This window comes from Seriola lalandi, unplaced genomic scaffold (assembly GCF_002814215.2).
Source record: "Seriola lalandi dorsalis isolate HSWRI2012SDOR001 ecotype SW California unplaced genomic scaffold, Sedor1 jcf7180002054524, whole genome shotgun sequence".
NCBI lineage: Eukaryota > Metazoa > Chordata > Actinopteri > Carangiformes > Carangidae > Seriola > Seriola lalandi.
In genome coordinates this window covers 3,188,515-3,205,129 of record NW_019525077.1, presented here as the reverse complement: position 1 = coordinate 3,205,129, position 16,615 = coordinate 3,188,515, and the positions used below count along the sequence as shown (strand labels likewise).

Below are 16,615 nucleotides of genomic sequence, written 5' to 3'. Positions count from 1 at the left end.
AATGTCATAGTATAGTAAGGCATAAAATGTCATAAAAATGTCATAGTATAGTAAGGCATAAAACTTCATCATACAGTAAGGCATAAAAAGTTATGAAACTGTCGTATAGCAGGGCAAAAAAAGGAATCAAAACTTTCACAATATATATGTGTATGACACTGAGGTATTTGGGACATATCTCAAAGTCCTGTTTAAATTGATGAATGTTTGTGTTTGCTCATATGGTTAAAGCTCCACAGATGGAGACTGATCTCAGGACCTTTGAGGAAGGACGAGTAACAGCTAAGTGGCCCCGCAGACATGAAGACCTCAAGATCAACATCAGCTTGACATGCACATCGAAGAGGCAAAGACCAAACAATCAGTCAAACTTTTGTGATTCAGAGAGAGACCTTGATGTGCCTTGTACCATATCTGTCCTTGATGAACAAATAAAACCAGCCACATCGAAGTGTTAGCTTGTTTGTCTGTGTTGACTCTTGCATCTTTCTGTCATAAGAAATCATCTTTTCTGTAAGGCATGAAAAGTCATAAAAACAATGTAGTATAATACGGCATATAAATGTCATAGGATAGTATGGCATAAGACCGTCTTAGTATAGTGAGGCGTAAAAAGTCATGTAAACAACATAGTATAGTGAGTCATAAAAAGGTCATAGTATAGTAAGAAATAAAAAGTCATAAAAACGTCATGGTATAGTAAGGCATAAAATGTCATAGTATAGTAAGGAATAAAATGCCATAGTATAGAAAGGCATAAAAAGTCACAAAAATGTCATAGTATAGTAAGGCCTAAAAAGTCATAAAAACGTCATAGTATGGTATGGCATGAAAAGTCATAAAAACGTCATAGTATAGGAAGGTATAAAAAGGCATGAAAACGTCATAGTATAGTATGGCATAAAACATCATATTATAGTAAGGCATAAAAAGTCACAAAAATGTCATAGTATAGTAAGGCATAAAAAGATAAAAAATGTCATAATATAGTGAGGCATACAAAGGCACAAAGACGTCATAGTATAGTAAGGCATAAAACGTCATATTGTAGGAAGGCATAAAAAGTCATAAAAATGTCATATTATAGTAAGGTATAAAAAGTCATAAAAATGTCATAATATAGTGAAGCATAAAAAGGCATAAAAACGTCATAGTATAGTAAGGCATAAAAAATCATATTATAGTAAGGCATAAAAAGTCATAAAGTCATATTATAGTAAGGCATAAAAAGTCATATTATAGTAAGGCATAAAAAGTCATAAAAACGTCATAGTATGGTATGGCATGAAAAGTCATAAAAACGTCATAGTATAGTAAGGCATAAAAAGTCATATTATAGTAAGGCATTAAAAGTCATAAAAATGTCATTGTATAATAAAGTATAAAAAGTCATAAAAACGTCCTAGTATAGTAAGGCATATATCCATCATAACATAGTGAGGCCTAAAAAGTCATAAAAACGTCATAGTATGGTATGGCATGAAAAGTCATAAAAACGTCATGGTATAGTAATGCATAAAACGCCATTGTATAGTAAGGCATAAAAAGTCACAAAAACGCGATAGTATAGTATGGCATAAAAAGTCACATTATAATAAGGTATGAAAAGTCATAAAAACGTCATAGTATGGTATGGCATGAAAAGTCATAAAAACGTCATAGTATAGTATGGCATAAAACATCATATTTTAGTAAGGCATAAAAAGTCATAAAAACGTCATAGTATAGTAAGGCATAAAAAAGACATAGTATACTAAGGCATAAAAAGTCATAAAAATGTCATAATATAGTGAGGCATAAAAAGTTAAAAACGTCATAGTATAGTAAGGCATAAAAAGGCATAAAAACGTCATAGTATAGTGAGGCCTAAAAAGTCTTAAAAACATCATAGTATGGTAAGACATGAAAAGTCATAAAAACGTCATAGTACAATAAGGTATAAAAAGTCATAAAAACGTCATAGTATAGTATGGCATAAAAAGTCATAAAAATGTTATAGTATAGTGAGGCATAAAAAGTCATAAAAACGTCATGGTATAGTATGGCATAAAATGTCATATTATAGTAAGGCATCAAATGTCATAAAAATGTCATAGTATAGTAAGGCATAAAAAGTCATAAAAACGTCATAGTATAGTATGGCATAAAACGTCATATTATAGTAAGGCATAAAAAGTCATAAAAATGTCATAGTATAGTAAGGCATAAAACGTCATATTATAGTAAGGCATAAAAAGTCATAAAAATGTCATAGTATAGTAAGGCATAAAAAGTCATAAAAACTTCATAGTATAGTAAGTCATATATTCTTCCTAGCATAGTGAAGCCTAAAAAGTCACAAAAATGTCATAGTATAGTAAGGAATAAAAAGTCATAAAAACGTCATAGTATAGTAAGGCATAAAAAGTCATAAAGATGCCATAGTATAGTATGGCATAAAACATCATATTATAGTAAGGCATAAAAAGCCATAAAAATGTGATAGTATAGTAAGGCATAAAAAAGTCATAGTATAGTAAGGCATAAAACGTCATATTATAGTAAGGCATAAAAAGTCATAAAAATGTCAAAGTACAGTAAGGCATAAAAAGGCATAAAAAAGACATAGTATAGTAAGGCATAAAAAGTCATAAAAATGTCAAAGTATAGTAGGGCATAAAAAGTCAAAAACGTCATAGTATAGTAAGGCATAAAAAGGCATAAAAATGTCATAATATAGTGAGGCATAAAAAGGCACAAAAACGTCATAGTATAATAAGACATTAAAAAGTCATAGTATAGTAAGGCATAAAACGTCATATTATAGTAAGGCATAAAAAGTCATAAAAATGTCATAGTATAGTAAGGCATAAAAAGGCATAAAAAAGTTATAGTATAGTAAGGCATAAAAAGTCATAAAAATGTCATAATATAGTGAGGCATAAAAAGGCATAAAAAACGTCATAGTATAGTAAGGCATAAAAAGTCAAAAACGTCATGGTATAGCAAGGCATAAAATGTCATAGTATAGTAAGGCATAAAACGCCATAGTATAGTGAGGCCTAAAAAGTCATAAAAACGTCATAGTATGGTATGGCATGAAAAGTCATAAAAACGTCATAGTATAGTAAGGCATATATCCATCCTAGCATAGTGAGGCCTAAAAAGTCATAAAAACGTCATAGTATGGTAAGGCATAAAACTTCATATTATAGTAAGGCATAAAAAGTCATAAAAATGTCAAAGTATAGTAAGGCATAAAAAGTCATAAAATGTCATAGTATAGTAAGGCATAAAACTTCATATTATAGTAAGGCATAAAAAGTCATAAAAATGTCAAAGTATAGTAAGGCATAAAAAGTCATCAGAATGTCATAGTATAGTAAGGCATAAAAAAGTCATAGTATAGTAGGCATAAAACATCATATTATAGTAAGGCATAAAAAGTCATAAAAATGTCATAGTATAGTAAGGCATAAAAAGGCATAAAAGAGTCATAGTATAGTAAGGCATAAAAAGTCACAAAAATGTCATAGTATAGTAAGGCACAAAAAGTCATAAAAACGTCATAGTATAGTATGGCATAAAATGTCATATTATAGTAAGGCATAAAAAGTCATCAAAATGTCATAGTATAGTAAGTCATAAAAAAGTCATAAAAATGTCATAATATAGTGAGGCATAAAAAGGCACAAAAAACGTCATATTATAGTAAGGCATAAAAAGTCAAAAACGTCATAGTATAGTAAGGTATAAAAAGTCATTAAAAGTCATAAAGACGTCATAGTGTAGTAAGGCATGAATCCATCCTAGCATAGTGAGGCCTAAAAAGTCATAAAAACGTCATAGTATGGTATGGCATGAAAAGTCATAAAAACGTCATAGTATAGTAAGGCATATATCCATCCTAGCATAGTGAGGCCTAAAAAGTCATAAAAACGTCATAGTATGGTAAGGCATAAAAAGTCATAAAAATGTCATAGTATAGTAAGGCATAAAAAGTCATAAAAATGGAAAAAAAAAAGAGGAATCAAAACTTTCACAATATATATGTGTATGACACTGAGGTATTTGGGACATATCTCAAAGTACTGTTTAAATTGATGAATTTTTGTGTTTGCTCATATGGTTAAAGCTCCACAGATGGAGACTGATCTCAGGAGCTTTGAGGACGGACGAGTAACAGCTAAGTGGCCCCGCAGACATGAAGACATCAAGATCAACATCAGCTTGACACGCACATCGAACTTCAAACTTTTGTGATTCAGAGAGAGATCTTGATGTGCCTTGTACCATATCTGTCCTTGATGAACAAATAAAACCAGCCACATCGAAGTGTTAGCTTGTCTGTCTGTGTTGACTTTTGCATCTTTCTGTCATAAGTAATCATCTTTTCTGTAAGGCATGAAAAGTCATAAAAACAACGTAGTATAATACGGCATAAAAATGTCATAGGATATTAAGGCGTAAGACCGTCTTAGTATAGTGAGGCGAAAAGAGCCGTGAAAACGACATAGAATAGTAAGGCATAAAAAGTCATGTAAACAACATAGTATAGTGAGGCATAAAAAGGTCATAGTATAGTGAGGCCTAAAAAGTCATAAAAACGTCATAATATGGTATGGCATGAAAAGTCATAAAAACGTCATAGTATAGTAAGGCATACAAAGTCATAAAAATGTCATAGTATAGTAAGGCATAAAAAGTCACAAAAACGTCGTAGTATAGTAAGGCATAAAACGTCATATTATAATAAGGTATAAAAATCATAGTATAGTATGGCATATAAAGTCATAAAAACAACATAGTATAGTATGGCATAAAACGCCCTAGTATAGTAAGGCATGAAAAGTCATAAAAACGACATAGTATAGTAAGGCATAACACATCATAGTATAGTATGGCATAAAACATCACAAAAACATCATTGTATAGTAATGCATAAAAAGGCATAAAAACGTCATAGTATAGTGAGGCCTAAAAAGTCATAAAAACGTCATGGTATAGAAAGGCATAAAAATTCCTTGGTATAATAAGGTATAAAAAGTCATAAAAACGTCATAGTATAGTATGGTCTAAAAAGGTATAAAATTGTCATAGTATAGTAAGTCATTAAAAGTCAAAACTTCATAGTATAGTAAGGCATGAAAAGTCATAAAAATGTCATAGTATAGTAAGGCATGAAAAGTCATAAAAATGTCACAGTATAGTATGGCATAAAAGGTCATATTATAGTAAGTCATGAAAAGTCATAAAAACGTCATAGTATAGTAAGGCATGAAAAGGCATAAAAACGTCATAGTATAGTAAGGCATAAAAAGTCATAAAAACGTCATGGTATAGTAAGGCATAAAATGTCATATTATAGTATGGCATAAAAAATCATAGTATAGTAAGGCATAAAAAGTCATTAAAAAAGCATAGCATAGTAAGGCATGAAAAGTCATAAAAACAACATAGTATAGTGTGGCATAAAATGCCCTAGTATAGTAAATCATGAAAAGTCATAAAAACGACATAGTATACTAAGGCATAAAACGTCATAGTATAGTAAGGCATAAAAAGTCATAAAAAACACATAGCATAGTAAGGCATAAAAAGTCATAAAAACGTTAAAGTATAATAAGGTATAAAAATTCATAAAAACTTCATAGTATGGTATGGCATAAAAAGTCATAAAAACATCATAGTATTGTAAGGAATAAAATGTCATAGTATAGTATGGCATAAAACGTCATAGTATAGTAAGGCATAAAAAGTCACAAAAATGTCATAGTATAGTAAGGCATATATCCGTCCTAGTATAATGAGGCCTAAAAAGTCATAAAAAACATAGCATAGTAAGGCATGAAAAGTTATAAAAACAACATAGTATAGTATGGCATAAAACGTCATAGTATAGTAAGCCATAAAAAGTCATAAAAACGTCATGGTATAGTAAGGCATAAAAAGTCAGAAAAGGTCATACTATATTGAGGTATAAAAAGGCATAAAACCGTCATAGTGTGGTTAGGTCTAAAAAGTCATAAAATGGTCATAGTATAGTAAGGCATAAAAATGTCAAAAAATGTCATAGTATAGTGAGGCCCAAAAAGTCATAAAAAGTTCATAGTATAGTAAGGCATGAAAATTCACACAAAAGTCATAGTATAGTAAGGCATAAAAAGTCATAGAAAAGTCATAGTATAGCAAGGAATAAAAAGTCATAAAAATAACATAGTATAGTAGGCATAGAACGTCATAGTGTAGTAAGACATGAAAAGTCATACGACGTAATATAGTAAGGTATAATAAATCATAGTATTGTCACGAATAAAAAGTCATAAAAATGTCATAGTATAGTAAGGAATAAAAAGTCATAATACATGTCATAGCATATTAGGCATAAAAAGGGATAAAAACGACATAGTGTAGTAAGGCACAAAAATGACCTAGTAGAGTCAGGTGTAAAAGTGATAAAAAAGGACTTTACAGTAAGGCATAAATACATCGTTGTATAGTAAGGCATAAAAAGTCATAAAAACGTCATAGAATAGTTAGGCATAAAGTCCACACAGAAAGGCCCCAGGCCTGGGAAGTCATAGTATAGTAAGGCATAAAAACATGATGGCATAGTAAAGCATAAAGTTGTCATAATATAGTAAGCCATAAAAAGTCAGTTAGAGTTGCCAAATAACGTAATATCTTTGGACTGTGGCAGTAATCCTGAGTACCCAGAGAGAACCCATGCAGGCACATGGAGAACATGCAAACTCCACACAGAAACGGCCATGGTAGCACAAAAAGTCCTAGTATAGTAAGAAAAAAAAGTCATAGGTATAAAAAAAGACATAGTAAGGCACAAAAACATCATAGTATAGTAAGGCATTAGAGTCACCAGTTAACCTAATGTGCATATCTTTGGACTGTGGGAGGAAACTGGAGTACTATGAGTACCTTTGCACCACCCTGCTGCCCCATAAACAAATTATTGTATAGTAACGCATAAAGACTTCATTGTATAATGAGGTATAAAATGTTACAGTATAGTCAGGTATAAAAGGTCATAGTATGGTAAGGCAACAAAAGTCCCAATAGAGTAAGGCATAAAAAAAAGTTTGTGAGAGGAAGCTGGAGTATTCGGAGAGAAACCACGCAGGCACAGGGAGAACATGCAAACTCCACACATAAAGGTCCCAGGCCTAGGGTTCGAAACCCAGAACCTTCTCACTGTGAGACGACAGTTCTAATCACTGGATCACCGTGCCGTCCCATAAACTAATCATAGTAAAGTAATGCATAAAAACATCATAAAATAGTACAGAATAAAAATGTCAGAGAATAGTAAGGCATAACAACGTCATAATATAGTAAGGCATAAGAAATGTCATAGTATTCATGGTGACATTTTCATGGGATTTTCAACAGAAATTAAGCTCATACTTTGATATATCCACCATTTTATGTTAGCCTCCTGCTAGCCTACAGAAGAAATAATCCAGGTTTAGTTTGCTAGTTAACACTAGCTAACATGGTTAAATAACATCAGACATTTTTCTTGTGACGTAAGGTATGAATGTGATATTCTCACATGATGTGAGCCTTGAGATAGCCCCCACCCTTTAAGTCAATCAAACGCTAGCGTGCCTAAATTGGTTGTCTTGGAGACGTAGCCTCTTGGATGGCACATTGGAATTATCTAATATAACTTCACTCCAAACATAGTGCAAAGGAGTTCACTCAAATATTGGTAGGGACAATTCTGTCCTCCCAAAATATTGGTAAGGATATGTCCCTACCGCCCTTGACATAAAGTAAAACTAAAAATATGGTTTTTGCAGAGTAACTAAATTCAAAATATTCAAAACAAAACCTGTAGAATCGACTGTGGAAAACAGCATTATGCATTACAGCATCTAGTCTGGCTCTTAGTTTACTGGCAAGTGATCTTTTGCCCCACTACTTAATTACTGTGCATCTTGGGGTGTTTAATTATGCAAGCTTTGGTTTGCAGTCTGTTGTTGTCTCTTGGCTATAATTGATCTGCTGTGGTGCTGAGTGCAGTGTGGTGCAAGCATAATGGACACAGTCCAATTCCAACTATGTTTTTTGTGCTTTTTGCTACAAAGCCCAGACATAAAATTCTTTAACATTAATAACCTATCACCAATTCATCCATCTGTTAGTCCATAAATTAGGATTGTTTAGGATTACTGCTACAATATTACAAAGACTTATTTATCATATGTCCCTTCAAACCCTGCTGGGCACTTTGCTAATTATGATGGAGCACAAGGAGTACAGTTATATAGATTTTAAATATCGAAAAATTAGGGAGAAAAACAAAGAGATTGAGGCGCACAGAGACAAACAATTAGAAACAGAGACTACAGAAATCAGTCACAAGAGGGGGTAAGATTGCAAAAAGTAACACACAGAGGACAGGCGGGCAGGGTGAGCAAAGAGAGAAATAGTCTTACCCAGTATGTTCTCATGTCTCATTAGGACGGTCTGGTAGATTTCAGTCTCTCTGAACCAACTGGCCTCCTCAGTGGTGAAAAAAACTTTAACAGCCACTCGTTCTCCCCTCCACCTGCCCATCCACACCTCTCCATACCTCCCCTTGCCGATCTGCTTCACCATCTGAATCTGCTTGGCTATCGTTCTCTGGACCTAAAGAGGAGCATAAGGCGGGAAACATTTCGATACAGTTTAGCATAACATGACAGCAGCATTACATTCTAGCCTGTGCTTAAAATCAAGAAAATTTAAGGGTTAGCGATCCTCAGATGGATGTATGAGCCAGCAAAATGAGGAGGTGTTTTTTATTTCCTAACACACTAGCTTTCACAAATAGAAAAATGCAAATAAAGATATATAAACATCTTGCAGGTATGAAATTCACAATCTATCCCTTATCTCATCACATGTGCAAAATGACATGGGCACTGATGAGGGCATACAGTGGATCCATGGAACATCTTTTTGATATAACAGGTGTTTTGACTGCAATATGGGTAACTCACCAATAGAGGGAGCCCTGAGCCAGAGCCAGAGCTTTGTGACTGCTCTATCAGGTCCTTCAGAGATTCTCCAGGGGGAATGTAGGTCTCATCCTGCTCCAGACCAATACTGTACCGAGGACGAGACTCCTGGCGCTTATACCTGCAAAACAGCATTATTCAGCACACATCCTTATAAAACTACCATTATATTTTGACAAGAAGCACACACTGTATATTATAATATGTATTATAAATGGAAGAAAAGAGGTCCCCAGAGAGTGGTGCTGTAAAACCTACAAAGTGTGTGAAGGAGTATCTGTTTGTGTTTGACTGTTCAATAGTTTGGTGTAATTACCTGAAGTAGCAGAAGACAATAATGACAGCCAACATAATGCTGCAAATAGAGACTGAGATCAACAAGGCCATGTGGTGGATCTTTCCATCTACATAGACTAGAGAGGGGTAGGTAAAGAGGTGAAAAATGGGGAGGGGAGTAGGTAGAGAACAAAAGACAGACATGTCAGGAAAGTAAAAAAAAAAAAAAGCATGAGTCACATGTTATCCACAATAATGTGATGAATTTGCAACAACTGGACATTCTCAAGAAAAATGCACGGAATCATTTTCTGCTCAAGAAACTTAACCTGAAACAAAGAAAGGTGATGTCTGTATGGATCTCTGATGTCCAGAATAGGAAAAAAAAAGAGCATGGGTAGGAAACGAATAAAATTATACCAAGAAATCAGTCATCCTTACAAGTCACTTGAACGAACTGGTGTACAGTAAATCAAGTACAAATCATATTTCACTCATCAATTTTTCATTTTCTTCTGGCACACACTTTTCCCTCAAGGCCCAAGTCAACAGCGAGAGGAAGCCCTCAGCCTAGTCGATGAATTCTCTTCCTGATCCCCTATGATAGGGTTTCAGATTGATGACTCTGCCCTCAGTCTCTGCTGGGGCTGGTGATTTCCCTGGGAATCTAGGCTTACTGTCTCTCAAATACACAAAAAGGCTCTCACACTCACACAAAGTATAGTGTTGTACACAGTTGAGACCTCAGTACTCTCTTGACGCCCAGTGGCTTTGCTGAGCTCTATGCAGGACATTTTGACAGTAACTCCCGCTGTCTCCCCCACTTCAGAGGTCTTTGACTCTCTGACATTGTCATGATATCTCTATCTCTGAATCCTGTGTGCTGTAACACCATCGGTCACAGTTCTTGGCCCTCTCCATATCACTGTCACCGCCACACTGTCACTGTCACCTGCCAACCATAGAACAAGTGGCTCTGTAGAGTCTTCCTTGTGTTTCATGGGCGAGAAAGAGTTGAGGAGGGATGAGAGTAGATGGATAAACTTACGAGGTGGTTTGAGCGGTGGCAGTGTAGGATGCAGGTTTTTGTTACAGTAATCTTGGTCCGTACAGCACTCTAGTGATCTCCTTTGACGTGAGCTCCCTGTGTCCTATAAGACAGAGATATGCATTATGTTTCTCATGTTTATTCCTTAGTGCTAAATGAATTAACTGATTAGTTGTTTGGCAGAGATAATCATTGATTTATAAAGTATAATATCAAAACACACAAACATTTGCTAGTTCCACTTTCGCTTTTACGTGCTTGATGTCATAGTATATTTAAAATCTTGAGATTATAGATCATTGATCAAACAAAACAGAAACCTCAAAGATCTTACCTTGGGTTCTAGGAAAATGTGATGTACATTTCCCATTATTGTTGAATTAATTAATCAGCAATGAAAATAATTGTTCTAATAATCTAAATCAGGTTGTTAAAAACAAAATTTTGTAAAGCTCTGAGATAGAAGATACAAAGGAAATGGTTGCAAAAGGGACGGGTCATGCAGATTGTTAGAGTCATCTACTCACCCTACACTGGAACTCTGAGCCAACAAGCCCCAGGCAACCTGCAGTCTGGACCGGCACCCCTCCCTCCTCCTCCACCATGGTAAAACAGTAACCATCAGTCCTGGAAAATAAGGCTTAGCTAAAGTAAGTACAACCTATGCCATTATTTTATCATTTAATTTATCATTTTGTACTGAACAGCTTGAACTTGTGCTATATATATATTTTTTTGTATTTCCTCTCCTTACCTGCATGTGTTATTGGTTGAATCTTCTGGACAGTGGTGATAGCAGTGACACCACAGTAGTCTTTGGGAGGACGAAGCAGGAGCTGTGCTGCCACTAGTCTCCTTCCCACTCTCCACTGCCTCCTTACTGGATGCTCTTAGCAGCATACTGTCCAATATGTTGCCTATAAAAGAGACAGAATGAGATAACAGGAGAAATTTAGCTAGAAGAGAGACAGAAACAAAATGTTGAAATCACAGACTTAAATCATACATAATTATTATTATTATTATCATTATTATTATTTTTTTTTTTTTTTTACAGAGGACAGAGTACAGTGCCAACACTGCCATGGGCAAGGGCTGCATCATTAGAGTCATCAAAGAACCGATAATATCTGCAATATAAAAAATAAAAAAAAAATAAAACACAGCCAGACCTAGGTGTTTCATTATCTGTGAAGCTTGAGTTAAAAAAGATATTAAGATTGAGACAGGAGATATAGCAAATATTTAATATTCATTGGAACATGTTCCAAAATCCTGAACTTGTTCAGGCAGAAATTTCAAGTTGTGCTGATTGATTGATCTACTAGATACCCATATAGCCAACATACCTTTTGCAATAAGGTTATGTTACACTGTCAATACTCCACTCTGTTGACCCTCTTTGCTCTGATCCACTGCTTATTTGCAACCACTGTTGTTACACTAAAAACATTTGCTCCTACCATTTACTACCCCTCTAGCATGTCCGTTGTGAGGCAGTGTTTCGGCTTTGTTCTGTCAGTGTTTGTCCAAATGAGGTTGTGAGGCTACTGATCTCTCACAGATCTCCTTTTAGATTGTAAATTTACTGTGTTTTTTGCACATGTGTTATGATGGATTGATGCTGTAGTTCATGTGATTGTACTACTGTAATACTGCTTCTGTTGTTCATGGTGCGCTTCATGAGCCCAAACACCGTTAGCATGGACCTGCAGGGTTGTAAGTTCTCGTGGGGGAGAAGTCTTTATTCCCCAGTCTCTGCTGTGCCGGTGTATACTTGCAGGGAGTGACGGGGTCAGAGCCAAGATGGCAAATATCTGCTCTGTATATCATAAATCCATTCCACGTGAGCTGGCTGACTGAACTTAAACATAATTTATGCAGTGAAACGGACAATGAATCTATTGAATTCAAAATATATATATCTAAATAAATAAAATGGATGAGAGAAAACTTTTCTATACAAGCAATGTATAGCAAAAATAAAACCAAACTGAGCTCAAACACCTGATACGGTGAAATGTGTTCACTCACAGCAGATGTTTTTTAACTCTTACAACTGATACAGCTCCCAAGACCAAGCTCTATTCCCCTGTTATCCGATTTCAAAAGGGCACCTGTTTGTCACTTGAGTAAAAAAAAAGGATAACGGAAGTGTCTTTCCTTCATGGCTTTTAAGATTTTCATTCATTCCAGCATGATCATTGAGACCAGATGCCTAACAGCTGCAAGCGGAGATCACCCAAAATAAGCATGAGTCCTTCCTCTATGAAAAAAAACTACTAGCAGATACAGAATCTGTTCCCCTACTCCTCTTTCAACCTCTCCTTCCCAAGTTCAGATTTCTTTTTAAGCAGATGCTTTTCACAAAGTCTGAGAATCAATAAACACATAGTATGTGTGAAAGGGCACACTCACAATGTATGAACAAATCATGTACTTTTATTTCTCACCACAACTGTCCTCATAGTGAAACAGTGACATACAGTGAAGCATACGTGATAGGGATAACCTTCTTAGAAATTCAAAGCAAAAAATCTTTTTTTTTATAGTTTTCATATAGGTCAGAAAATACTGTACATTTTTCAAGCTATGAAAAAAAAGACTAATTGCTCACTCTTGCAGAAATGGACGTGTGATGAATGGTCAACCAAGCCAACACTGGCTGTGTATGACTGCCCACTTCTTATGGATTTTAGTTTATCTTGTTGAGGGATTTAAAGCTATATAGTCCTCAAGTGCAACATGAGAATAGAGGCTTTTGGAGTATTATGGTCTTCATGAAAAATGTGTAAAGCATAAAAGCCAACATGTCTCAGATGTCATGATGGTGGGTCTTGCTTATCTACAATAAAAAGCTTATCTATCCACACAACGAGTAGGTTAGTCATAGCTAAGTACACTTTGTGGCTAATACGACCCAGCAGTAGCACGGCAGTGTGACCACTTTCCAACTGTCTACAGCTGAGATATTTTCTGGTGTTTTTAAAATCACCTGTGTTTTTGCACCCTTAACTCATGTGGTCAACCAAAGTCAACTTTCATGGAAGTATAAGCACAATTACTTTAAATAAGGGACTGACCTAGTGTACATCCAAAGTCAAAATGCATAATTTTGTTGGTATATTATAATTGATTGTGAACCCTCAGAAATTACAGCCGGATCATTCACTGGTCTGAAATCCCCATTTAAAATACAATGAATCAAAGAACTTTGTACATGACAAAGTGCTGCCTCATGAAACATTGTTGTGTATCTGCATGTTCTTTTATAGGATATTTCATTTTGGAATACATCCTAAAAACGAACTAGCAAGGACAAACCTTTTTCCAGTGGCACTTCAAGAGGGGTGTGGTTAAAGAATGGCACTGGCATTTCATATTCAAATGTGTAAACCAATGAAAAGTCCCCCAGTGAGTACCACTGTGAATGGAAACTCACACAGTCTTAAGTGACCATATAGCAATGAGGTTCCGTTAGCGTGCTCATTGGATAGGAAGATAACAATCTATAAAGAGCCTCACCTGTGAAAAACAAATTGGATTAGATGGACACTTGCAAATGTGCTTTATAGTTTCAGGACAGTTATATAAGCTGTCCATCAGACATAAGATAATGGGTGGTATCTTCTCTTTCATCTGAGCTCAGCTGTCTTTCTCAAAACATCAAAGACCTTCCTCTGGGGATAAAAGCTTAAAGCTCTCTAAAAGACACACACATGCATGCATTAATACACACATAAGCCAGAAATGTATGCACATACGTGCTTTAAAAATGTCTCTTTCTTCCGTGATATATTTCAATAATGTCACTAATATTTTATGTACTTTGTTGTCAGTGTGTTGCACTTGTGCTTTATGGCCTTCATGAATCAGTATTCACAAAAAGTTGCCAAACTTAAAGTGATATTGACTTAAGAAACTCAGGCTCAAAGAAAGTAAATTCACAGCTAATGCTATTGGAAAGATTAAAAAGCTGTAGCTTGCCAATTATATTCTGATGTGAGGCTTTGATTTTCTGCTTTGTGTTACAATCCAGGAGCGAATTGCTGTTGAATGGATGAGGTGGTGGGGCTCATTCATCTCATTCATGGTGACAGTGATAAATATGACTATGTGCCAACTAGTAAGAAGCATACTGATGTGAGCTGACATCGATTTTTTTTTTAGTTTGTCAGTGCTCGTGCCAAATCCCAAGTCCCATTTTGTTTTCCTTTCTTTCATCAGTAAGGAAGGGTGTGTGACATTCAACAGAAAACATAACATAAATAAATGAAACAAAAGATAAGAAAACAAGAATTCACTACAGTAGGTTCATAATAAACAAGTTTCATTTGCTCAAGGGAAACTATCAGTCGAAAATAACCTGAGCATTTTTTTTCAGACTATTATAGCCACTTGTCATCGAGCATTTCCCTTTGTAAATGTCTCTCTTGTACACACTGATAATGTGTTGACAATACCGCGAGAGAGGGACGGTGGGGTTTAAAGGGGTCACATTAACAACTGACCGATTTGAGAGAAAGGGAGCGAGGAAGAGTAGGAGGGGGAAAAGAACAGGGGATTAACAAATGAGAAGTGACAGAACTGCGGGGAACTGGTGGGTAGTTTAGCAGCACACAGAGGGGACAGAGCAGAGACCACTGGCCTTTTCCACCCTCTCTCTCACTCGGTTCCCCCTCCCTCCCGTCACTTACTCCATCCCACTCCCTAATGCTCACTCACTTTGTGTTTCACTTGTTGCCGACTTCTCTCTCTCCAGCTTCCTTCTTCATTCTATATCTGTTTCTCAGGCCCTTCTCTCTCTTTCCCACATGTACCTTTTCAATTAACTGACATTCACAGCCTTTTCTTCCTCTATTCAAAGCTACTCATTTCCTTTCTTCTCCTTTTTTTTTTTTGCTTTGTTCTCCAACCTCACAATCTTCCTTTACCCCGCCCTTTTTTCCTCTTCTCATCTTCCACTTTCTTTGCCCCGTCTTCCCTATGTGAGTCCAGAGGATTGTCATGTGAGGTGCTGCTGTGCTGTTGACAAAACACAGCCTTTCACATCCATCCTGCACCTGGGATTTCTGGCTGCTGCGCTTTCTCTCTCTCTCTGTGTGTGTGTGTGTGTGTGTGTGTGTGTGTGTGTGTGTGTGTGTGTGTGAGAGAAAAGACAGGGAGAGAAGCAAAATGAAAGAAAAGTCTCAACCCGTGGAGAATGCTGTTAAATTAATAAATGCTCCTTGCACAAAACCTAACTGGAGGCTTAGGTGAAACTATCAACCCAATATTTACTGAATTATCTGATTTAAACAAGACACTATTACAGGAATCCCGGTAAAAAAATGCATTCCATAAGTGTTATTTGCTGGCAGCTATAATGCTCTATAGCATTTGTGTGAATCTGTGTTTTTTCACAGTCACAGTCACATTAAAAAGAGTGATCATTATTTGTGTCTTTTCAGTACGTTGAAATACCTCATCATTGACCATATTTTACTGACACTTTATGATATATCATTGACGAAATTGCATTATCCGAACACTAACACTGCATGACTCACGGCTCCTGCCTTTGGAAATATCATGACTATCTCTATCTAATAATCATGATCCAGCTCCCTTCAGCTTAGTTTTTGTTCTTGATTTTCTCGGTTTTTGTTGTCTTTGTCTTCTGTCTCTGACTACGAAACACTTTGGATACAGAGACTGTAGATTTTTCCACTAGTCCTGTGGTAATGAGCACTTTTTTTATGAGCCTGTCCCATCTGTCTGTGGGAGAGAGAGTGACTACTGTAAAAAATTCTGCTGCTATTTTTTCTAAAGCAAATACATAGATTCTGGCTGGTGAGAAAACTGTACACATTGTCGTAAACTGTTTCATAAAGACATATGGTAGCCTTTCATTGATAATGTATTCAAAAGTTGGACTGAACGTTGGTCATTTTAAGAATAATTTTAGAAACATGGAGAATAAGAAAATGCTGCTCCTGTGGTCTGCTCCTGGCTGCTATGGGAAAGGCCCATGTAAAAACAAGACCGCACTGACCAGTGAGGCTGCAGTCCAAACCTTTCTAAGTGCCACTAATGTCAAAACATGCTTAAAGCTAAGCGATTTGTGCTCTGAAACTGGCCAAATTTCCCAGCACTTCATTGACACTATAATTGTTTCAAGCTCTTTCACTGAAATTACTTTTCAGATACCGGTGTGAGCTTTCAGGTCTCCCCTATAGGCTTTTTCAAGCTTGATGGCAGGATATAGGGGCCACTGTCAACACGCAATTAACAGCCGTGCCCCCCCCCC

General features: G+C 35.8%; 1 protein-coding gene across 1 annotated transcript in view; it reads right to left on the bottom strand.

Moving 5' to 3' along the window:
• Nucleotides 1–8,394: 8,394 nt before the first annotated feature.
• Nucleotides 8,395–16,615, bottom strand: part of LOC111660938 (bone morphogenetic protein receptor type-1B-like) — a gene marked incomplete at its 3' end in the record, with an annotated part of 63,353 nt that continues 55,132 nt past the window's right edge. Inside the window, exons 3-8 of the mRNA XM_087176057.1 lie at nucleotides 11,081–11,243; nucleotides 10,854–10,953; nucleotides 10,327–10,429; nucleotides 9,319–9,415; nucleotides 8,985–9,123; nucleotides 8,395–8,631 (exon numbers count right to left, since the gene is read on the bottom strand). Of these exons, the coding sequence (XP_087032183.1) occupies nucleotides 8,395–8,631; nucleotides 8,985–9,123; nucleotides 9,319–9,415; nucleotides 10,327–10,429; nucleotides 10,854–10,953; nucleotides 11,081–11,243 (839 nt within the window). The remainder of the gene's footprint in view (nucleotides 8,632–8,984; nucleotides 9,124–9,318; nucleotides 9,416–10,326; nucleotides 10,430–10,853; nucleotides 10,954–11,080; nucleotides 11,244–16,615) is intronic.